This window comes from Mixophyes fleayi, chromosome 4 (assembly GCF_038048845.1).
Source record: "Mixophyes fleayi isolate aMixFle1 chromosome 4, aMixFle1.hap1, whole genome shotgun sequence".
NCBI classification, from domain to species: Eukaryota; Metazoa; Chordata; class Amphibia; order Anura; family Limnodynastidae; genus Mixophyes; species Mixophyes fleayi.
In genome coordinates this window covers 223824943-223850113 of record NC_134405.1, presented here as the reverse complement: position 1 = coordinate 223850113, position 25171 = coordinate 223824943, and the positions used below count along the sequence as shown (strand labels likewise).

The 25171-nt window shown below is 45.0% G+C and overlaps 1 protein-coding gene across 1 annotated transcript in view; it reads left to right on the top strand.

Annotated features, from left to right (window-relative positions):
• The window catches only part of CEP290 (centrosomal protein 290), a 222067-nt gene that overhangs the window by 12305 nt on the left and 184591 nt on the right, over nucleotides 1-25171 (top strand). Inside the window, exons 6-12 of the mRNA XM_075209376.1 lie at nucleotides 17257-17400; nucleotides 19153-19206; nucleotides 19998-20147; nucleotides 20335-20517; nucleotides 21318-21407; nucleotides 21484-21606; nucleotides 21700-21823. Of these exons, the coding sequence (XP_075065477.1) occupies nucleotides 17257-17400; nucleotides 19153-19206; nucleotides 19998-20147; nucleotides 20335-20517; nucleotides 21318-21407; nucleotides 21484-21606; nucleotides 21700-21823 (868 nt within the window). The remainder of the gene's footprint in view (nucleotides 1-17256; nucleotides 17401-19152; nucleotides 19207-19997; nucleotides 20148-20334; nucleotides 20518-21317; nucleotides 21408-21483; nucleotides 21607-21699; nucleotides 21824-25171) is intronic.

The window sequence follows — 25171 nt, the reverse complement described above, 5'->3', positions numbered from 1 at the left end:
TGGTAAGACGGATGACTTTATCCATATCTGGGCTAAACAAAACCCTTTCATCAAAAGAGTCAGTTCTTTTCAATTCCGCATCCCAAAATTTAAGCTAATAGTCATCATCATCAATAACATTTATTTATATAGTGGCAGCAGATTCCGTAGCGCTTTACAATTGGGAACAAACAGTAATAAAACAATACTGGGTAATACATACATATAGAGAGGTAAGAGAGGGCCCTGCTCGCAAGCTTACGATCTATGGGATAGTGTATCTAGCCGCTGAAGCAGAAATTCTGGTTTGCATCTGTTCTGCATCCAGCGTGATACTCTGAAGTTTGTCTAATACGGTCAATTAAGGACAATAATTTAGACATGGGCTTACCTGCTTGTAAGCATTCAGTAATCTGGACCATATTTCGACAACTTTCTTCACCCATGCTTATACAAAAATTGCTCTAAGGACTACTCCTGCTGTCACAAAAATAGATGTTAAAATAATCTCACACATGCTCTAGCACCTATACAGTCTTCTTCAAACCTGCAGACCTATTATGGGCTTGGGCAGGAATTCTAGGAAAGGATCTCCTGAGGAAGAGACTCAACCAAGATAATCTAATGAGTAGGATTAGAGGAAGGGCTTTCATTTACCTCCTCTGGTCGCGCAGTATGAGGACATCAGGGTTAGAACTGTAGTTTGCTAGGTACCTGGCCTCTAGGTTCACTGAATGACCATTAAGGAGACATGAAAGAGATAATCTATTTATTCACACAAGTGTGCACACAGTGCTCCATATAGGAGAAATAGACTGCCCCTCCCCCACCACCAAATATACAGGTGTTAGCAAAATCACCAGTAACAGTCAAACCCCTAACAAAACCACAGCAATAACCTCACACCCCAGAGTGTTCAACAGGTTCAGAGTTCAAGCATCAATAGAGTCTCAAATTGCTCTAGAAGATTGGCCAGTTGTCCAACCCAATTCGATATTCTGTAAATTTGATGATCCCGGTCACTTGGCCAACTCTCCACCAGCGTAGTTGGAGCCTGAGTACCATTTTACCTACAGATGTATGCATACCAGTTCCCCAGGATCACGAGTATCTCCCAATGGAGTAAGGATGAATCAATTCTCAAGAAGTTCAATACCCAATCCAACAGATTTTTCTGGCACTGAAAGAGCTCGACAGCTCACTCAGTCCAAGTTCTCTTCCTGAGAAAATCCACAGCACCACTCCCTGTCTCTCCCAGTGGTAGTTATTTTAACGGCACTGATGTGCCCGACACACTTTAGACCAGCTAAATAATAACAATGAGGATAAAAGTGACAAGGTGGAAATATTCATATACCATATAATAGACTTTTAGTATATCCGGCAGTTTTAATTACCTCCACATGTTAAAAGCAACGTTCCTGAATATCTACAGTCAGAAGTGAATTCACTTGTAATTGTCTGACTGAAAACACCACTTGTGGCCGGACCCAGCCCCTGCTTTACATTATACAGGTGGTCAGTCCGGCCATTACAAATGACGTCACTTCTGACTGCAGATATTCTGGAACGTCGCTTTTAACATGTGAAGGTTATTAAAACTGCCTGATATGCTAAAATTCGACATAAATTAAGAAAATTAAGGATTTCCCTTTCCAAAATATACACAATATCAAAAATAAGTGCATGTGCAATTATACAAAAAAGTGCCCTGCTCTATTTCCTTTGAATAAATTTATACCGTAAGTTATTTATAAGTGATCCAGTCATAATTTCCCCCCTCCTTGTCCGTGCGGCAACCGGCGTGTCATGTCCCAATGATTTGGCTACTGGTCTGCAGTCTACTAGAGTATCCGGCTCTTCCTGCTGAGACAGTCCATCCGCATTGCTGTGAGCCTTTCCTTGCTTGTGAATTATGTCAGTCATAAATTTGAAGTGCAAAGCTCCAGCGCTACAAACGGACAATTTCCCCCGAGGTCTAGCCACTTTAAAGGATTATACTTAGTCACTACAGTAAAATGTCGTCCATAGAAATAAGGTTGTAGTTTTTTCACTGCCCACACAATGCAATACATTATTATTATTATTATTATTATTATTATTATTATTATTATTCATTTTTATTTATAGGGCGCCACTAGGTATCCGTAGCGCCGTACAGGGACAAACAAAGTTACAATACAAAGGTGAGACAACACGATACAGTAAACAAAATGCACAGTAACTCCGAGATCTCAAAGCACAGCTAGAGGGGCGGGGGAGGGGAGAGGGGAAGGTCCCGCATACGGCGGAGCCCAAGAGGGCACGGAAGGCAGGGAAACCCCCAGAGTGGAGAGGAGGGAGCAAGAGGGAACGGGGAGGAGGAGGGCAAGGTAGCTGGAGAGCAGAGTTAAAAGTGGTGAAGACAGGAGGAGAGATGACCCTGCTCAAAGGAGCGTACAATCTAAGGGGTGGGGTATACAGACAGAGAGACACGAGGGAGGGAGAGAAGGAGGATAAGGGAAGGGGAGTGAAGGGGAAGAGGCAGAAGATCTTGTAGGGAGTTAAGTGGGAGACTGGAAGGCTTTAAGAAAAAGGTGGGTTTTTAGAGCCCGTTTGAAACTGGACAGATTAGGGCAGGTTCTGATAGAGGGAGGGAGCTTGTTCCAGTGGAGGGGGGCAGCGCGGGCGAAGTCTTGGATACGCGCATGGGAGGAGGTGATCAGGGGAGAAGAGAGGCGACGGTCATTGGCTGATTGGAGAGGGCGGGAAGGAGCATAAATAGAGAGGAGGGTGGAGATGTAGGGTGCAGTGGAGTTGGCGAGGGCCTTGTATGTAAGAGTGAGAAGCTTGAAGAGGATTCTGTAGGGGAAGGGGAGCCAGTGAATGGAAAGGTAGAGGGGGAGACAGACGCGGAGCGGCGAGAAAGGAAGATAAGCCTAGCGGCTGTGTTAAGAACAGATCGAAGGGGAGCGAGATGAGATTGGGGCAGGCCAGTAAGGAGGAGGTTGCAGTAGTCCAAGCGGGAGATGATCAGAGAGTGAATAAGACACTTGGTGGCATCTTGGGAGAGGAAGGGCCGGATGCGAGCGATGTTACGCAGCTGGAAGCGGCAGGATTTCGCAAGAGAGAGAATGTGGGGGCTGAAGGAGAGAGAGGAGTCGAGGATGACACCGAGGCAGCGAAGTTGGGGGACAGGGGAGATAGAGGTGTTGTCGACAGTGATAGCGAGGTCAGCAGGGGGCGAGGTATGAGAGGGAAAAAAGACTATGAGTTCTGTTTTGGCGAGGTTGAGTTTGAGGAATCGAGAGGACATCCAGGAGGAGATGGCAGAGAGGCAGGCGGACACCCTAGAGAGGAGGGAGGGAGAGAGATCAGGAGAGGAGAGGTAAAGTTGAGTGTCGTCAGCGTAGAGGTGGTAGTTGAGGCCATAGGAGCTGATGAGTTCACCCAGGGAAGAGGTGTATAGAGAGAAGAGTAAGGGTCCCAGGACGGAGCCCTGAGGGACCCCGACTGGAAGGGAGGACAGGGGGGAGAGAGAACCAGATGTGGTGACCGAGAAGGATCGGTCAGCAAGGTACGAGGTGAACCAGGACAAGACAGGGCCGGAGAGGCGAAAGGACTGGAGGGTGTGGAGGAGGAAGGGGTGGTCGACGGTGTCGAAGGCTGCAGACAGATCAAGGAGGATGAGAAGAGAGAAGTGGCCCCTGGCTTTAGCAGAGAGGAGATCGTTGGTGACTTTAGCTAGGGCCGTTTCAGTGGAGTGAAGGGGGCGGAAACCAGACTGGAGGGGATCAAGGAGGGAGTGTTCGGAAAGGTAGGAGGAAAGACGGCTGCAGACGAGCCTCTCGAGGATTTTGGAGGCAAAGGGGAGAAGTGAAATGGGGCGATAGTTAGAGGGAGAAGTAGGGTCAAGATTAGGTTTCTTAAGGATGGGGGATACGAGAGCATGTTTGAAGGAGGAGGGGAAGATGCCGGTGGAGAGGGAAAGATTGAAGAGGTGAGTGAGGTGGGAGCAGGTGGTGGGGGAAAGGGAGTGAAGAAGGTGGGAGGGGATGGGATCAAGGGGACAGGTAGATGGGGGGGGGAGGATGAAATGAGAGAGTGGACTTCCTCGCCGGTGGTGGGGTGGAAGGAGTGGAAGGGAAGGTGGCTAGGGAGGGAAGTACGGAAAAGAGGGGGGGTGGATGAGAGAGTGGAGGAGGAGATATCAAGTCGGATGGCCTCAATTTTGGAGGAGAAAAAGGAGGCGAAGTCGGAGGCAGTCAGGGAGGAGGGGGTGGGGCCAGGAGAGTGCTGAATGTGGCGAAGAGGCGGCAGGGATTAGAGGATTGGGAAGAGATGAGGGATTTAAAGAAAGATTGTTTAGCAAGAGAGAGGGCAGAGCTGTATGATGAAAGGATGAATTTAAAGTGGAGGAAGTCCGCTAGGGAGCTGGATTTTCTCCAGTGGCGTTTAGCGGTACGGGAGCATTTTTGGAGGAAGCGGGTAAATTTGGAGTGCCAGGGTTGGGGTTTGGAACAGCGAGGGTGGACGGAGTGGGCAGGGGCAACCGCATCCAGAGCAGAGGTGAGGGTGAGATTGTAGAGGGAGACCGCCTGGTTGGGGCAGGCCAGGGAGGAAAGGGGAAAAAGGAGGGTATCGAGAGAGGAGGACAGAGAGGCCGGGTTAAGAGCGTCAAGGTTGCGTATGGATAGAGTAGGTTTTGGCGGGGGGGGGGTGCAGGAGAAGAGGAGAGAGAGAAGGAGAGGAGATGGTGATCGGATAGAGGAAAGGGAGAGATGGAGAAGTCAGAGAAACTACAGAGGTAGGAGAAGACAAGGTCAAGGGAGTGACCAAGGCAGTGGGTAGAGGAGGAGGTCCATTGGGTAAGACCAAGTGAGGAAGAAAGGGTGAGCAGTTTGCTCGAAGCAGGGTCAGTGGGATTGTCCATGGGGAAGTTAAAGTCGCCAAGGATGATGGAGGAGAGGTGGTGAGGAAGCCAGGCAGCAAAGTTGTCAAGGAAGAGGGAGGTGGGGCCAGGGGGGCGGTAGATGACCGTGACACGGAGATGGATGGGGTAAAAGAGGTGGATGGAGTGGGCTTCAAAGGAGGAGAAGGAGAGGGAGGGTTCAGGGGGAATGACGCGAAAAGTACAGGTGGGGGATAGGAGGAAGCCCACTTCCCCGCCTGGGCGGGCACCAGGTCTGGTGGAGTGGGTGAAGGTGAGGCCACCATAGGAGAGGGCAGCGGGGGAGGCGGTGTCAGAATCGGAGAGCCATGTTTCAGTAATGGCAAGGAGGTTAAGGGAGTTGGATAAAAAGAGGTCGTGGATAGCAGTCAGTTTGTTGCGGACTGATCTAGCATTCCAGAGGGCACATGAGAAGGGGGGAGAGGAGAGGGGGGAGATGGGGATGAGGTTAGCAAGAAGGGCAGTACGCGGGGGAGGGCGGGGAGGGGCAGGAGAGGTAGGGCAGGGGGAGAGTGTGGGTATGGAACGAGAGCAGGGAGGCATAGTAGGGAGAGAAATGGCAAAAAGAGGGTGGAGGGAGTAGGAAGGGAGACCAAGAGCGAAGGGGATGAGGTCGGTAAGAGAGGCCTTGTATGATGAAGCTAAAGATCAGGCGGGGAGGGCTGGGAAGACAAAAACAGGAAATAAGGCAGGGAGGCAAGGAGTAACAGAACAGTGAGATAAAGAGAAAGAGGACAGAGAAATATAGATAAAACAGGGTAGGGAGACAGTGGCAATATGGAAGACAACAGGGAGACAATGGCAAAATGGAAGACAATGGCAAAATGAGAGACAGTGGCAAAATGGGAGACAATAACAAAGTTAGGGCGTGGGAGGCATGGAGCAACAGGACAGAGAGATACTAAGGGCAATGAAACAGGTCAGAATAAAAACAGGTACAAATAGTAAAAAATATATAGTAAAAAAAGTAACAGGCAAGTGTAAAATCAGGAAGAAAAGAAACAAAACAGAGTAAAGGTAGGTAAAGTATTATAAGACAAAACAAAATAATGGCAGGTAGACTAAAACAGATAAAGATTAAAATCCGGAAAAATAGTAGTATCTGGTACCAATACGACGCATCAGTTTGTTCAATAAAGTCCTTGTCATAGTTAGGCGCCAACAGTACTGGAGCATAAACCAGGGCTTCCTTTAAAGACTGAAATGTCAGCTCACAAGCCGGTGTCCAGTCAAATACTTTGGGGAGTTTCTTCTTAGTGAGATCTGTCAGGGGCTTTGCTAGAGTACTAAAGTCTGGGTCAGTCAAATGGGTGCACTTTGGTCAGCTATACTCACTGCTGGAGCTGGCATACTGCTAAGGACAGGAGCATCACTGGGCACCCCCACAATATTATGTTGGCAAGGTTCAACATCCTTTGTGTTGCTAGGGGACATAGTCTTTCCAGAGGCAAAGGGCTGGCTGTTTCCTGAAGAAATAACAGATGTGGTCTTTTCCTGTGGGCTGGCTGAAGCTTTGGTTGCTGGTGATAGCTGTTTTCTAGCAGCTGTGGTCTTTTCCTCTGGGCTGGGTTGTGCAAGTGTAGATCCTAAAGACTGTAGTTTAGCAGCTTGGCTCCAGGTAATAGAGTTGAGAAATGCGGTCACAATTCCACCCCCAACATTGTGGCCCAAAATCACATCAGTTGGGAGGCCATCCATAACAACAACATCTCGCAACTCCTGGCCATCTCTCCAGTCCAGATACACCCTTGCTGGAGGCACTTCTTTCTCCAGTCCATCTGCCACAGTAACTTTGGCAGTGCTATCCTGCAGTACTGCAGAAGAATCAATAAGATGGAGACTGTCAAAGGTAATTGAGGCCCCCCGAGTCTCAGTTCTTCACCTTGCAGGGGTCCCACTTAAACAGACTTCAGGTTCCTCCACATGTTTTTGGGGGGTCTTTTGGACACACAGGTGACTCTCTCCGCTGAGTCATCTTCAGACACGCCACACTCCATTGGGCTGGCAGAGGTGGAAACGGTCTCCAATGGCTCATCTTTGCCAGTCAAGCAAGTCAGCCGGGCCCCAGGACTCGGATTAGGGGCACAAGTTTGGGATGCTGGGGCTGTGGGACAGTCCATCCTTAAATGACCGATTTTCTCGCAGCTGTAGCACTTCTTCTCCATTTTGGGCTCAAATGGTCTCTGATTCCCAGGGACAGGGCGGGGTGGTGGCTGGCAGGTGGTACCCGTAGGGTTTGATACTTGCTTTTGGGGGTGAGTAGAAGAGGCTTGTCCCCCTGTTTGTATAGACCTTTGGTGTTGACTGTTAACCTGGCACTTCTGCCAGTGTGACCTCACTGCCACATACTGATCTGCCAGCTGGGCGGCTGCTTCCAGGGTGCCTGGCTTCCTGTCCAGCACCCATTCTGTCAGCTCCGGTGTGCACAGTCGGTGAAACTGCTCTTGGCACATCGAGTCTATTCACTCACTTCCTGGCAGACTCCCGCAGCAGGTTGTCAAAATGGGTGGCGTGGAGATCCTTTGTAAAGTTCCGGAACTTCAGACGATGGGTCTCTGGGGTAATAGTGTACAGTTTAAGGAGCACCCTTTTCACTATATCATAGTCCACACGGTCCTATGTAGGCACCCCACAGTAGGCCTCCACTGCACGTCCTTGGAGTGTAGGCACCAGATGCTTAACCCATTCCTCTCTGTGTACAGCGTGTAGCCTGCAGGTCCTTTTAAATACCTGCAGGTGCGCATCAATATTCCCAACACAGTCCTCAAATTTAGGGCAAGGTAGAGATGACCGTTCTGATCCTCTAGGGGTCGTCTCCCACCTGGCCTGCTGGCTGGTGCCCTTCCTTCTTGGCGCCATGCCTCGATGACCTGTGCCCGCTCAGCTGCAGATGCGTTGTCCCCTAAGACCGCTAGCTGGATATTTAGCCCGGCAGCCCTGCTCTCATCATAGGATAGAGGGGCTGGTTGTGCGGGTACAATCTGCTGGGTAGAGGTCACTGCAGGCTGTTGAGCAGGGATATCTGCTGTCTGGGGTACCTAGCTCCCGGTCGTCAACTGCCCTTGGCACTGCACAGAGTCTCGAGGTCTGCCCTGGACACGGTGTAATCAGACATCCTGTGCGTTCTGGCTGCAGTTATTCCTCTCCTGAATAACTCTGCTCTCCTGATTGGTTCACGAAAAGCCGCCTGCGGTTATCCCACCACTTGCCACTAGAAATCTGTGACTGGATGGACCGCCTATGCCACCCTGTCTCAGAAATGTAAAGATTTCACTTACCAAAATATACACAATATCAAACATAAGTGCATGTGCAATTATATAAATAAGCGCCCTGTACTATTTCCTTTAAATAAATTTATACCATAAGTTATTTATAAGTGATCCAGTCACATCTATTATATGGGAAGTGGATATTTCTACCTTGTTGCTGTTATCCTCATTGGTATTTAGCTGGTCTAAAGTGTGTCGGGCATATCAGTGCCGTATATTAGTACCACACCCGTCCCTCCGGGGTCCCCTTTTTTCAATTCTACCAAATTCCCCCAGCCCTGGGTTTTTCCCTGGGCATTATTCCCCGGACACAGTCCATGTTTATTGATGACAAGGGGAAATTGGGTGGTAACACGGGTAGGGGAAAGAGTCTGACAACAGATGAAGTCCCCTGCTGATCCCCTGCCATAAAGTCTGTTGTATACATGCTTAGGACAGTGTTCAGTCAATACCATAAATCCACCTTTTGATTTTAGATAGGGGCCAGACACTCCCGTTTTCCCCAATTACATTAATTTGTCAGAGGGGCTCCAGCTGTTCCATATTTCCTGTGACACAAAGGTGATCCCTTCTTCCTGGGACACAAAGCAAAGCAGGATCTGGCCATCAGGTGGCATTTAATAACAATGTTGTGGGCCGGTGTAATCCAATGGGCCCATTGACTGACAGACCGGATTGGTTCAATATTGCCCAGATTGTTACCCAGTCTCGTCACACACAGCAAGTCGACTTAGCTCTACAGTGTACTGAGCCAGGACTTTGCCCAAGCTGGTTCCGCCATTTTGGCTGTGTTCCCCTCAGAATTTAGCCTGCCATGATCCTCTGCTTTGCAAGCTGCACATTAGGCATCTGGTTCCTGATGGCCATTTAGCAGGAACAGGTAAATTATATACCTGACAGATGGGAGACAAATAGAGGGACACCTGTAGTGAACAGACTTATAAGCAAAGAGAGAAATGGGCAATGAACCTATGTAATACTCAGTGACAGATAATCGCTTTAATTGCAACATTTTGCCAATGAAGCGCCTGTGGGAAATGCCAAGATGCACAGAGATCTTTCCTGATTACAAGGCAACCAATGGGACATTCACAAAAGGGCCACAGGTAGGGGTGTATCAATTATACTTGAATGTCTTGTACCAGTTGTCCTTACAGGTATTCCCCAGCGTCTTGCCATATTCAGATCTCGCTCTCTGTAACCTTAATCAACAACGCCCCGCGTAAAGGGAGGAAAAAAAACGGATGCACAAGGACAAACAAAGACAGGGACCACTCACCTGAACGTCTGTTTTCTTGATTGATGTGTACACATATATTACAGTATTTTAGCTGCTGTGGGAACAAAGAGAACAAACCCCTTCCCACAAACCAGATTGGCCATAAACTACATCTAGTGTATCCCATCCACTCTAGGCTAGTTAGAATAAAGCTCTAACAACTGCACTGGGTCTATGTGTGACACTGCAGCCAACTAGCTGTAGTGCTTTTTTTCTTGACCAGACCCTACTGTTAGGAACCCCTCTAGCCGGTACAACGCAACCCGGAGTCTGCTCTGCCAGTCAGGTGTTCACTGGAGCCCCTAGTGGTGGGGACAGACTTGGCCGCAGACTAGCAGAGGGTCGTGAAGTGCGTACCGACTAGGGAGAACCCGGGAAAGCGGAGTGAAGTCCAGGCAAGGGTCGAGGGCCGGCAGCAGACAGGGAATCCAATACACAAGCCGAGGTCAAGGGTCACAGGCACGGTAGCAAGGTCCAAATACAGGCAGGAAGGTCAGGGTCACGAGCAAACGGGCAAGGGGTCATACATGGGAAATCCAATAGAGTGTCCACGGGACAGGGACAGGAAACAAGCAGGTCAGCAGGACTGTGGCAGAGAAACTATAACCGGCAGTGAGGCTGCAGACCTCACTGCCTTAAGTACCAAAGGCCACCAATCAGAGCCTAGCTCTGAATCATGCACAGCCCCTGTAGATTACTTTAATCAGCCCACAGGCTGACCTGTTACACATGCGCCTGACTACTCAGCCTGCCGGAGCGCCTACAGACTATTTTCGGCGTCCAGCCATTGCCCTGGCAATGGTCAGCCCAAAATACCGGAAGTGACGTCCCGGTCATCATAGGGATGTCGGAAGGAGGTAATGTGTGTCGCGGCCGCCGCGACTGTCTAACAGTACCTCCCCCTTGAGGAGGGGTCAAAGAACTTCGACATCCACGTTTCCTAGGGAATTTTTTGAAAAATTATTTTAACTGTTTGGCAGCATGAAGCAGTCTTTGTGGAATCCACGACCGCTCTTCCAAACCACGATTCCTCCATTGAACTAGGAAGTGCACCTGCCCCTGCACTCTCTTAGAATCAAGGATCTTATGAATGATGTATTTGTTCGTGTTCCGTACAGGAGAACTCGAAGACTGGAACTGATTCTGGTATAACACGGGCTTAAGCAGAGAACAATGGAATGTGTTGGGGATCCTCAGATTTTCAATCTGAATGCTACAGCATTAATCTTCTTGATAATGAGGAATGAATTTAGGCCCCAGTTTTTTGCAAGGCTGTCTGAGCCTAATATTGTGTGTAGACAGCCACACTTTCTGGCCCACTTTGAGGGAGCAGGTCGTACGGTGGTGGTCCGAATTTTTTTTTGCAAAAAATGAGGCTTGTCTCAATGACGACTGCACTTTTTTGCAGATGACTTTGAGATCCCTGGCCGTGGAACGAATTTCCGGAATACCAGCGGACTTGAGAGAGTACAAGGAATTAGGTCTGGGGTGAAAACCAAAATTGCCGTAAAATGGAGAGGTTTTGGTAGATGAGTGACATGAATTATTATACGCAAATTCTTGATCCCAAGAAGGGTACAAAAAGACTTCCAGAATTGTGCCACGAATTGGGAACCGCGATCGGAAACGATGTCAGTAGGAAGTCCATGGAGCCGGAATATATGCTGGATGAACAGAATGGCCAGATCTCGAGCACCAGGGATCCTGGGTAGTGGTATAAAGTGTGACATCTTGCTGAAGTGGTCAACTACCACCCAGATGGTGTTGTGTCCTACAGAGAGTTGCAGGTCAACTATAAAGTCCTTAGACAAGTGTGTCCAGGGTTTTGCAGGAATAGGCAATGGAAGCAAGTGGCCTACAGGACGACTCCTGGGGACCTTACTCCTGGCACAACCCTCACAAGAGAGGACATAAGTCTTGACATCAGCAGACAAAGATGGCCACCAGACAGTACGGGAGAGGATCTCCAAAGTCTTCTGTATTCCAGGATGTCCAGCAGTCTTACTATCATGTGCCTCAGCCAGGACTGCCTTCCTTAAATGAACGGGGACAAATAAGCATCCCACCGGAGTTTTTATCAGGAGCTAACCTTTGAAATCTTTGCAGGGTGCAGCTCAGGTCTTGGGTTAACCCAGCATGGATCATGGAAGTGGGAATGATAGGCTCAGGACTAGTAACCGGAACATGATGTGCCAGGAAGCTTTTGGACAGAGCATCTGCTCGGACATTTTTAGAACCTGGACGGTAGGTGATCACAAAGTTAAAACGGGTGAAGAACAGCGACCAACAAGCCTGTCTGGGGTTCAAGCGTTTGGCCGACTGTATGTATTGTAGATTCTTGTGATCAGTTATAACAGAGATCTGATGTGTAGCGCCTTCTAGCCAATGTCGCCACTCCTCAAAGGCCCATTTGATTGCCAATAGTTCCCGGTTACCCACATCATAGTTGGCTTCTGCTGAGGAGAACTGACGGGAAAAGTAGGCACAAGAATGTAGGCGGCGAGTATGGGGATCTTTTTGAGACAAGATGGCACCAGCAACGACGTCGGAAGCATCAACTTCAAGAACAAACGGTAATTCAGGATCTGGATGTCTAAGGACCTGAGCTGATACAAACGCTTTCTTTAAAGTCTTAAACGCTGTTATTGCCTGGGGTGACCAGTTAGTTGGATCCATTCCTTTGCGAGTCAAGGTGACAATAGGAGCCAGAATCTCAGCAAAATCGCAAATTAATCTTCTATAATAATTGGCGAAGCCCAGGCACCTTTGTACCGCCTTGAGATTATTCGGTTGTACCCAATCCAGGATAGCTTGTACCTTAGTTGGATCCATGGAGAATCCCTCAGAGGAGATTACAAAACCTAGAAAGGATACTTTCTGCACCTCAAATTCACATTTTTCTAATTTAGCATAGAGGCGGTGCTCTCGCAATTTCTGTAGAACTTGTCTGACATGACCCTAATGTACAGATAATGATTTGGAATATATGAGGATGTCGTCCAAATAGACGACCACAAAATGACCAAGGAACTCCCGTAGCACCTCTTTGATCAGATCTTGGAACACCGCAGGCGCGTTACTAAGACCAAACGGCATGACCAGATATTTGTAGTGGCCAGAAAGTGTATTGAATGCCGTCTTCCAATCATCTTTTTCTCTGATCCGGATGAGGTTATATGCACCTCGAAGATCGATTTTGGTGAAGACTGTTGCACCTCTTAATTGGTCGAACAATACGGAGATGAGAGGAAGTGCATAGTTGTTTTTAAATGTGATGAGGTTCAATCCTCTGTAGTCAATACAGGGTCTTAGTCCTCCGTCTTTTTTAGACACAAAAAAAACATCCAGCTCCTACTGGAGATTTGGATGGCCTGATGAACCCCTTTTCCAAATTCTCCTCAATATAATCCTGCATGGATTTGGTCTCGGGACCCGAGAGAGAATACAAGCGTCCCTTGGGTAACTTGGAACCAGGTATGAGCTCGATGGCGCAGTCGAAGTCACGGTGAGGTGGTAAAGTATCCGCAGCTTTCTTGGAAAACACATCCCAGAACTCGTGGTATTGTGAGGGAAGTTGCTCCGGAATAGACTGGATCATTCGCAGAGGCAGAGTCAAGCAAGACTGTGAACAATACGAGCTCCACTGAACAATTTCTCCTTTCTCCCAATCCACAACAGGGTTGTGACGAGAAAGCCAAGGATGGCCTAGGACCAATGGAACCAATGAGCAGTCAATAAGGAGGAACGTTGTGGACTCTGAATGAAGCGCTCCAATGTTCAAGTGTAATAGGGGAGTCTCCCATTCAATCTTGCCTCCAGGCAATGGATTCCCATCTAAGCCACAGACTGTAATAGCGGATTTGAGCTTTACAGGCGGAATCCCAGTGGAGCGGGCGAACCCGATATCAAGGAAATTGCCTGCAGCTCCACTATCAATGAAGTCCGACAGGGCCACGGAACTGGCACCAAAAGTGACTTGTGCGGGAATCAGGACAGCATTCTTTTGGGAAACAACTTGCAGACCTAAGTGGACCTTTCCCAGACATGCTCCTTTCTCAGGTTTGTAAGGGCAAGAGCAGGAGAAATAGCCTTTCTTACCACAATAAAGGCATAGGCCTTGTGACCGTCTTCTGTCTCTTTCGTCAGGAGAGAGGCGAAGCGCCCCTGACTGCGTAGGCTTCTCAACCTCCATAGAAGCTGGAACAAATGCAGACAAACAAGAAGATGCCTCTTTCTCTGTCCTCCTCTCCTTGATTCTTCTGTCAATTTTAATAGCAAGCTGCATAAGGCTTTCCAATGAGGCGGGGGAAGGATACTGCACAAGTGAATCCTTAATCTCCTCTGACAGTCCTAGGCGAAACTGGCTGTATAACGCTGGACCGTTCCACTCACTGTCAGGCGACCATCTGCGGAATTCAGCGCAGTATTCTTCTGCCGAACGCTGACCTTGCTTTAAGGCCCGTAGATGAGCCTCGGCAGAGGCAACTCGATCTGGGTCATCGTAGAGGAGACCCAATGCGTTAAAGAAAGCGTCCAACGATTGCATGATAGGACTCGACTGTGGTAGGGTGAAAGCCCAGGACTGGGGGTCACCCTGCAGGAGGGAGATGACAATTCCAACTCTCTGCTGTTCTGAACCAGAAGACTGAGGTTTCAGTCGAAAATAGAGCTTGCAGCTTTCTTTAAAATTCCGGAACAGGACTCTGTTTCCGGAGAACCGGTCTGGCAAATTTAACTTGGGTTCATTGGGGGAACCGGAAATGGCTAGTGTAGTCCGGTGGTCCTCCTCCTGGACCGACAAATGCTGGGACAATCCCCGGACCATCTGGTACAGGGTCTCAACATGACCCGCCAGGGCTTGAAAAGGAGACTATTTGGTTCCGCTTTCATCCATCCCAACTTCGTCTCCGGAACGTCTGTTTTTAGGCCGGTTATAATGTTAGGAACCCCTCTAGCCGGTACAACACAACCTGGAGTCTGCTCTGCCAGTCAGGTATTCACTGGAGCCCCTAGTGGTGGGGACAGACTTGGCCGCAGACTAGCAGAGGGTCGTGAAGTGCGTACCGACTAGGGAGAACCCGGGAAAGCGGAGTGAAATCCAGGCAAGGGTCGAGGGCCGGCAGCAGACAGGGAATCCAATACACAAGCCGAGGTCAATGGTCATAGGCACGGTAGCAAGGTCCAAATCCAGGCAGGAAGGTCAGGGTCACGAGCAAACAGTCAGGGTCCAAATCCAGGCAAGGGGTCATACACGGGAAATCCAATAGAGTGTCCACGGGACAGGGACAGGAACAAAGGCAGGTACAGGAAACAAGCAGGTCAGCAGGAGTGTGGCAGAGAAACTATAAACGGCAGTGAGGCTGCAGACCTCACTGCCTTAAGTACCAAAGGCCGCCAATCAGAGCCTAGCTCTGAATCATGCACAGCCCCTGTAGATTACTTTAATCAGCCCACAGGCTGACCTGTTACACATGCGCCCGGCTACTCAGCCTGCCGGAGCGCCTACAGACTATTTTCGGCGTCCGGCCGTTGCCCTGGCAACGGTCGGCCCGAAATACCGGAAGGAAGAATACGTCGGAAGGAGGTAATGTGTGTCGCGGCGGTGCCCGCGGCCGCCGCGACTGTCTAACACCTACCCACTATATTGTACAATAAGATGGTTAGTGGAGAACAGCAGCAAACAGTACACAACAGTTACAAGGCAATGCAAACACTTCAACACAATACACAGTGGATGCACAGGATACAGTAGGAAACACCCCTGACCTACCTTTAATGCTTGCCTGACCACACTGTGCAGAATTGTAGGATACAAGGAGAATTACATGTCAAGTGACCACTGCACAGAAATGGCGATCAGGATTTCGGCAGCAAATGAGGATCAGAAAGGCAGGTATGTACTAGGTGTACTCTTGTTAAAACTGGTGCTGAAATCCTGATGGCGGGCCTAGCACCTGAATTGTCTCCACAGGCTTAGTGCCTGAATTAAAGTGTTTTCCTTTCTGGCTAATCTGTGGCCACAGACTGTTAAGAGTGGTAAAATTGTCAGGCAGACCTGTAGGCTGAAATTAATGTGGCCCCAGGCTTAGAGCCTGAAATAGTGCATGGTATGCTTTCAAGCCTGTACAATTGTGCCCAAAGAAAATTATTATAGGGTGCAAAGTTCTACAACAATAAGCTAATGGGGCCTCCGGACCTGGTGCTCGAATTTGTGCCCATGGATCTCATGCCTGACATTGGTGACAGTGGCTAGTCTTAATAAAATGTATGTAAACATTTAACGGAGCTTCTTCTCGCCACTTCCTGCTTCTCCACATCTTACAGCTGGTGACTCCGCAGTTCTTGTTTGAAGAGGCTATGACATATTCAGTCCCCAACATCTGTCTTCTTTCTTCGTGCTCCTGCGCCTTTTTTCTTGTCTTTCTTCAGCCATCTGCAACGGTCTGACCAGACCAGTGCATGGGGTGGGGCCGAGTTACATGGAAAGCCAAATTCAATTGCCTGTGGTGAGCCATGTTTTGCTCACTTTCTTGGCTATTAATTGGGAGACTGGCACTAATATCGTTAGCGCGGTGAAGAAAAATGACTTGCCTGCACTGAATCGCTGGTCCGGTAAGTTACGTCATCTTTTCTACACCCTCTTCACAGGCACCGCTACAAGGAAACGCTGTGCTACAACAACAGGAGGATGTACACAACACTATTCTATAACTTTATAGAGAATAGTGAAGATGCACAGCACATATGCACAATTTACCATAAAAATATGATAAATCTCCAAGAGACTTTCTGAAAGGGAATAACAAGAGGCGATTCTCTATGTAGTGCTTGAGATGCCGCGAGCTAAGGTATGCCCTGCTTTTCAGTCCCAGTCCAGGGATGGCACCCTGTCTACAGGACAGATCCCCAACTGCCATTCTGTCCCTAGTGAGGACTTTTCCTGACCTGCTCGGACTCAGCTGTTAGGGAGTCAGGGGTGCTGCTGAAGTTAGTCCTACCTCACCTCCAGGTACATACCTGTGTCAGGCTTCCGGAGCTTGGTTGCTATCTTAAAACCATTGCCACTCGCCGCTAAGATAATCGGAAGCCTGCCATCGGTGATAGTGAAGAGGAGTCTCCTCTGGCGCCTGTGACTGAATCATATAGCCCCCTAAGCACTTTTTCCCATTGCAATCTACATGGATCGGTATGAAATGTGTGCCATCTAGCCTCATGAATCAAAATTTTTCTATAGATTGTAAGCTTACAGGGCCCTTTTACCTCTTTGTCTGTTACCAATTGTAAAGCACTGTGGAGGATGTTGTCACTAAATGAGATAATAATAATAATAGGCTTTCCTGGAAGATGATGTTTGTTAACATTATAAGTGAAAATGCTAACCAGCAATTTGTCTGTAGCATATAAAATACATGGATAAATAATTTCCATTAGTCCATAAACTATAATGTGCCGCCTTGTGCTATTTTAATGTTGCCTAAGTGCTCACTGCCAATATTTGTTAGAATGAAAGTTAGATTGCTACATTTTTCTTTCAAATTTGAATTGTAAGTTTGGAGGAAAGAAACAATTCAGTCTTTCTGCCCATGAGAAATAGTGCTAAAATGTTTACTTAACACTGTTATTTTTCCAACTTTACAAAAAGTAAATCCACCGATTTGTCGCACAGTATTCCAGTTTGTTCTTCAATCCAAGCTAAGTGTTTGTCAAGGTTTTTTTCCCAATCCTTCCTTCTGCTTGCCACATTTAATTTTTTTTTTATAATCAATGCTCCCCTTGTGAATTTTTATTTAATGCAGATGGTGCAGCTGTCCACTGGAACTAGAGATTCACGTTTTTTACGGGAAGAAATTCGTCAGCTAGAGGGACAGATGGGGCAGAGAGAGCGTGAACAGAAAGACATGAGAAAGGAGCTGGAAAAAGAGAAACAAGTTAATGAACAAGTGGGTAATGTGTTTAGTGCCATGGCAGACATTAATGATTATGGCCTTCAGCTCTATAGTATCATCTATGTTTTGATTAATCTTATAACTACAACAGTCAACAGTAACAGCTATAGGGTCATGCCACATATAAATTTTGATGCCACATATTCACCACCAATGATCCTATGATCTTTAACATTGTTATCTCCTGAAGAAGTAGAGTCAAACTGAAAGTGCTGTTTTAAGAGCTTCATGTTTGCATGTTCTGTACAGTACATAACGCTACATTTGTCGCATGTACTGGACAATTTCTTCCTAAAAACACTTCAAGCTACTTTTCTGGGCAAGTCTGCCAACCAGAGAAATTGATTTTGCAACACTTAAATTGCCTAATGGAAATCAGTGATTGCAATCTATTGCAACTAGGCACACCAGCGATAGAACAGTGTTTTGGATAGCGCCCTTGGGGCATAGCTTTTATTTATTGCACGCCATTTAATAGTATCACACCATTACTGTCTCAGTTCCAATGCGTTTAGCAGACAATATTGCTTTTAAATTAACTAAATAAGTATCCATTTAATACAATTTGATGAAAAATCTTATTGTACTTTAACAAACATTTCTGTTATTCAGCTTTCATAATGGATTAGATTTTCTAAAGCATAACTATGCTTAAAAATATATTATATCGCTACACAAATAATACTTAAGTTATTACATAATTACTGTAGAATCTTGGGCCTGATTCATTAAGGATCTTAACTTAAGAAACTTCTTATTTCAGTCTCCTGGACAAAGCCATGTTACAATGCAAGGGGTGCAAATTAGTATTCTGTTTTGCACATAAGTTAAATACTGACTGTTTTTTCATGTAGCACACAGATATCAACTTTAAATTTCAGTGTACAAATAAGCTATCAAGTATGTGTGTGCTGCATGAAAAAACAGTCAGTATTTAACTTATGTGAAAAACAGAATACTAATTTGCACCCCTTGCATTGTAACATGTTTTTGTCCAGGAGACTGAAATAAGAAGTTTCTTAAGTTAAGATCCTTAATGAATCAGGCCCCTTTTCCCTACTATCGGAAATTATGTAGTTGCATATTGGTTCTGAGGTATATTTAGAGTAGTTATTGCATAAGATTGATAATTTATTTTACATGAGTGTGGCAAATGCAGTGTAACTTAGAAAATCTTCTGTATTGCAGAGCAGACTTTCTTAATTCTAGTATTTAAGAAATCTCCAAAAGTACTCCTTTTGAGCATTTCTCTTTATAAGAGCTGGAGTGATAATTACTGATTCAAATGGATAACCTTTTATGTGAATAACCCCTTGTTGCACTTTTGTAAAGATCATAATTGATGGTACCACATCACAGATTGAAATTTCTAAACGTATATTTGGGGTCAGAAGTTGGGGGAGGGGGCACTATGCATTCTGGGAAATATATTACTATATTATTTATTTGTAAAACATATCTCATAAGTTTCCAGTCTGTTACTATTTTACCCATGTAGAGTGTTCATTTTCTAGTGGCTAAATATGAGCTCAGGAAGACTATTAAACATTACCAGCTGGATTTATTAGCTACAAAATGTAAAACCATATATTAACTAATTTAAGATAATAGTGTAAAGAGCACAGCGTGACACTATGTAAGTGATGTAATGAAAACCTTGTTTTTGCTTTAATGTGAACGTATGCATTATATTGTTGAAATACTTTCATATTAAAATGGCATATACCATGAATTTTATCATTTTAGCTTGCGCTCAGAAATGAGGAAGCCGATAATGAAAACAGCAAGTTAAGACGAGAGGTAAGTTGTTCCAGTCTTACATTCAAGCACAGGATATCAACTAGGGTTTATTGGATACGGTTTTAACAAACTAACTAGATTATGTTCATGTCGGACTTGGGGGTATAATTGCAGGTTTGCCTATAGCAACCAATCAGATTCTAGTTATCATTTATTTAGTGCATTCTACAAAATGACAGCTAGAATCTAATTGGTTGCTATAGGCAACATCTCCACTTTTTCAAAGCTGCAGTTTATTAAATATACCCCTTAGTCTCATTGATAGATGGTGGTGAGCGGGATTGTCAGTGTTGCATGACTGCATCTTAATAAGTTATGTCTAAATAGCATAAAAATAAGTTGGTTACTACTTTTACAGTGCAATAGTGCCTACCCCTGTTTACTATGTATAGAGGAAAAGTTTAATTTTTAAGGCTTTTTCTCAAAGTGGACAGATGCCTTAAGTTGGCTTAGACCTCTTTTGCTGCAGTGAGCAGTAGAAGCCTGTGTTTGCCTTTATTTTGCTATTTTATTCAATCTTTCCTCAATTTTTTTTTTTTCCTTCTCTGTTTTGTTTGATTTTTTTCCCCCCTATTTCTCCATTCTTTTGTTGTAATTCTTTTATGTATAATCCTCTATGTATTGCTTTTCCTTTCATCTCTACTTTTATTTTGGAGAAAAAACTACTTAAGAAAAAGGTGAGAAATGTTATTCATTGGAGAAGTGGTGTCACAGAGCTTAGTAACACAATAGAATAGATAAAATGTGGTTGTTTTGTGTGCTGATGATCTCTAATAACTTTTGGCAAACAGAATGAACAACTACGGCAAGATGTTATAGACTACCAGAGGCAGATTGACTCTCAGAGAGAATCACTTTTGTCCCGTGGAGATGAACAGGACTACAAGACTGTGATTTCAAAAAAGAACATGGAGCTTGTACAATATCTTGATGAAATTCATGTGAGTCAACCTTGGTTATCAATTTTCACTATTCTCTACTCCGGATGTAGAAATGTGCGCAGTCAGCGTGATAGGTAGTGGTAGCCATGGTGCACATTGTAGATCCAAACAAATAGAGGTTTCTGTAATTCTTTAATAATCTTGTTTAACCTGAATATAAAATGATTGCATATCTTTTATAACACAGAGCTTGAATGAAGCTAATGAGAGGTTGGAAGCCCAGAACCAGGAAATGACAAAGAACCTGGAAGAATCTGTGCAAGAAATGGAGAAAATGACTGACGAATACAGCAAGATGAAGCTCATAGTGCAGCAAACGGACAGCATTATGGACCAACTGAGGAAAGAGAAAGAACACTGCAGACTTCAGGCGAGTTGTACAAATCCTCAGCAAGTTTTGTAGCTTAATTTTGTACTTTCAAGTTTAAATGTGCGTGCGTGCGTGTGTGTATGTATAAGGTGTACGCGTGTGTGTGTGTATATAATTATATATATATATATATATATATATATATATATATATATATATATATATTTATGTATATGTGTGTAACTCTCTTTTTGAGCTAAGCATGGATGCTCCTATTAGTACTTTCACACTCCACTCATTTCTTTAGTTACACAACAAAGAATATGGTTTATGCTTCATGCAGATGTCTCGTCAATACATCACTAAGGATCCTTTCTTTATTTTTTGTTTCTAACAAAAAGCAAGAGATTGATGCATTATGGCATTTTCTCGTGGCAACTGCCGCGCTGTGTATATTACTGCTGTCTGCATGCGTAGGATAGATTTTGCAGCACAGAGATCAATAGATATCTATGCTGCACTATTTCCACCAATTGCACTAGTTGCGTACTGTTTGTATTGCAGCTTGAGAAGCCTCTTGTGGAGATGAGCATTAAGTCATGTAATGTACGCATATTAGACTTAATGGTTCCCAAATCTTGCGCCGGAATATTTTTATTATTCATGATTTACTCCTTAACTCCTCTTTGTCTTGCTTCACTTTTTCTAAGTCCTATATTTTTGTAATATTTCTATATTTTCTCACCTTGCATTATGTTTACTAATGCTGTTAACATTTTTAGTTTGATTTTATGTTTGTTTTTTTTTTTGTTTTTTTTTATATTCTTGTTCCAAAGCAGTCTGTTACCTATTTTGTACAGGTCGTGGAGCTAACAGAACAGTTAAAGGCAAAGAATGAAGAAGATGATCCAGTTATGGTAGCCGTAAATGTAAAAGTGGGGGAATGGAAGGTATGAATATGTTGTTGTTCTAGAGTATTATAGGGTGTGTTTGACTTCTGTGATATTGACACTCACTGTCTTTCAGATGATCTTGGCGTCTAAAGATGAGGAGATTATGGAGTATCAAAAAATGATGCACAACCTAAGAGAAAAACTGAAAATTGCTCAGTTAGATGCAGACAAGAGCAGCGTTCTAGCTCTCCAGCAGGTAATATCCCATGTACAGTTCATGCAAAGCTTTGAATCAGATTTTTTTTTTTTTTATATTTGCTTATCTGACATTTATTATAATGTATTTTAGGGCCTGCAGGAACGGGATAGTCACATCAAGATGCTGACTGAGCAATTGGAGCAGCATACTAAAGAGATGGAATCACATTCTCTTCATATTGAAGATGTAAAACGGCAACTGCAAACAAATAAAGGTTATTTTATAACAACAAATTATATGTTAAGCTATTTTGTCTTCCAAATTTGTCAGCTTCATTCTTCATTGTTGCTGGAAGATGATGGATACAATTTCATGTTGAATCTTGTCCTTGAAGCAGGATGTAAGATCTCGGGCAATGGTAGTTGTTGAAGGTGTTGGTGGGGAGGCCAGGGAAGTCTGAGTGGTGATGAAAGATTGAAAGTATATTTGTTTGGCAAAGTCAATAGCATTTTGATATAAATGATAGATCGTAGTATATTTGAGGAAGTCATGAGATGTAAGAGACTTGTGATTGTCTTTCAGGGGAACAAATAGTTGGAGCAACTTGATCAAGGGCTAGTGCTAGGGTTTCATTACTGCTATATCATGACTGGAGAATATAGAAATAGGTGTGAGAAGTTGTTGGGGAAAGAGTTGGAAATTTGTTGAAAAAAAAATAGAATTTAGATTTCTGTGGGTATAGTGGTGAGAGCAACTCCTGGAGGATTTGCAGTAATGGAGGCTGTGACAGGATGGACCGCTTATGCCACCCTTTCTGTTGTTGCCGGGAACCGGCTGGGCTTTCTTTGCCACTGTCCCCTTTCGTTATTCTGAATACGCCCTCCTGCCGCAGTGGGAGGGGCCTGTAGCCACCACTGAGCTCTTTTTATGGCACTCAGAACCACGTTCCTTCTGAGTAACTGACGCTGCTAGCGTACCTCGTTGCTGGTGTATCTGGGCTGGTACTCCTGACCTCTTACTATAGATCAGGGTTGCTGTGGATGGATCACCCCTGACCTATCACACCTGACCTATCACACTGACCAGGGCTGCATGGGTAGCAGGCAGAGCTGTGGTACTGGAGAGCTGGGTCTAACCTCGGAATCAGCCGTAGAATGGATTAGAGTTTGGGTCTAATTTGTAGGTCACAGGATTTTTAGCATGGAAGATATTTTCAAGCAGGTCTATGAAGCAAGTGATTTTTTTTTTGTTCAAACACTGGTTGAAGGTACCAGCGTTCAGGTCAGATGAACTCAGAAAGATACATTTTAGTGTTCAGTAAAGTGCTTTTTATACAGATTTGGACACAGGCTATTTTTAGAATCAGGATGTAACCCGTTTACCAAAACATAGATTTACATGCATCGCAAAGCTAACAATATTTACACTTATCTGTGAAATTGTAGAAGCGCTGTGATGTCTTGCATCTTGTCTTTAGACACAGGAAATCTAGGAACAAGGTCTTAACCCTTCCTGCCTTCAAAGGCCTCACATATCAAAAGATCCAATCAACATGAATCATTTCTTTAGACAGTAGCAGGATACGCATTCCCAAAGACAATTACAACAAAGCATTTCTTTGCACCAAGATATGCATATGGTTTTCTAAACAATGATTTATTGTATCCGATATACATCAGAAATAAGATATTTGCTTTTGAAAGGTTACAACAGAAAAAACTAATTTTCTACACTGGTTTCAGAAATAACTATTTCCAATCTCACAATATACACAATATCAAAAATAAGTGCACGTGCAATTATATAAATAAGCCCCTGCGCTATTTCCTTTAAATAAATTGATACCAAAAGTTATTTATCAGTGATCCAGTCACAGAGGCCTACATCCAAATTAATGTCTTAAGTTGAGCACATGTGCGAGGCATGATTAATTGGAGAGGCTCCTCTGGATGCTTGTCTCATTGAGGGTAAAATTTGGGCATCACTGTTTTTTACTTGCAGTATTCACTGGCTTAAAGCAAGTGGGTGACGTCTTATTCTGTCCAGAATAAGATGTCACCCTGCTGGTAAATTTTTCTAAGACACAAAGTTCTTGTTTCTGATCACTTTGCGCTGCAGTTAGATGAAAAGCCCAGTGGCCAAGAAAGCGGTGTACTGCCCCTCTTGTTGGAAAGCAGGCCTGGCCTTGTAAAAATCTGGAAGCTAAGCCCACGTCAGCTTGTCTTCATGACAGACACTCAGCCCACCCGGTGGCTGTGTTGGGAACCCTTTTGCTTCTCTACTGGGATTAGTTCAATTGCACTTCAAATGCCTGAGTGTGACGCATCATCAATCTGGGATATATCATCGACCTCCTCAGAACATTGCCTAGATGATTTTTCATTACCAACCTTCTGGTGGACTAGGTAAAACGTTCTGTGAGAAGCTATTCACATGTTGCTCAGAGTGTGGCTGATCACCCCATTGCCAGTAGACCAGAGGGAGAGGTTTTTGCTTAATTCTGTTATTGGTCATCCACAGCATGGAACAGGAAAAGTTCATGGTATCCATGCACATCAAGGATACTTATTTACATGTACCTTGGCTTGACTGGTGTTCACAATGGTTATGGCTTTCATGACCGCACTCCTGCAGTCCATGTGGGTAGGGTAATGATCATACCTTATTTAGACGATCTCTTGAAGAAGGTGGAGTCCACAACTCTGCTTCAAACACATTTCTGGAAAAGGCACAGGTATTTGAGTCTCATAGATTATCAATTATCAGAAATCCAACCTGGTTTCAACCCCAATGCTGGTTTTCATGGGTCTGCAGTTGGACAATCGACAGCAGAAGGGCCTTCTCCATTGAGTCAAGATAGACTTGTTACTCAGACTGATAAGGTGTCTATTGGCTCCCAGACTGTCCTATTTTTGTATGACGGTCCTGAGGAAAATGGCTTCGACTTTAGTGCTGCACTGCACGGTCTCATTCAAGAGCGGTTCAAATTGAACTCCCCTCAAAATGGATCGAGTCTCATTTTCACCCAAACACAAACTGATTTATTTTTCTCAGAGGATACGTTGCTTGTTCCTGTGGTGGTTGAAGGTGGACAACCTCAGCAAGGTCTGGAAGACGTTTTTTTCCTGGTGTAAAACATTTGAGTCCACTATTCACTTTTAGTCCTTTAGGACTTGATTGTAAATTTTGAAGGCTTTACTTCAAACTCCTTTTGAACCACTGGTCTCAGTGGATCTCAAGTTTCTCACATGGAAAAGATTTTGTTTTCCTTCTGGCCATTTCAATGGCTCAGAGGTTGTCAGAACTGAGGCCTTTGTCTTGCAGATCTTCCTTTCATGTTTTTCACAAGGATAGGCCAGTTCTCCATATGAAATCATCCTTTCAGCCCAAGGTGGTTTCTAAATTCCACTGAAATTAGGACATCATAATTCTGGTTTTTAGTCAGATTCAGTCCTCAGAGGAAGAGGTGTCTCTTCAATTACTGATGTTGTGTATATGTCAGAAGAACACTAGATTGTAGAAAGATCGTGGCTCTTATGATGTGCTTCTAAAAGAGCTTGGTCAGCATCTAAACAGACTATAGCCAGATGGATCAATTCTGTGATTCATCACGCTTACATTT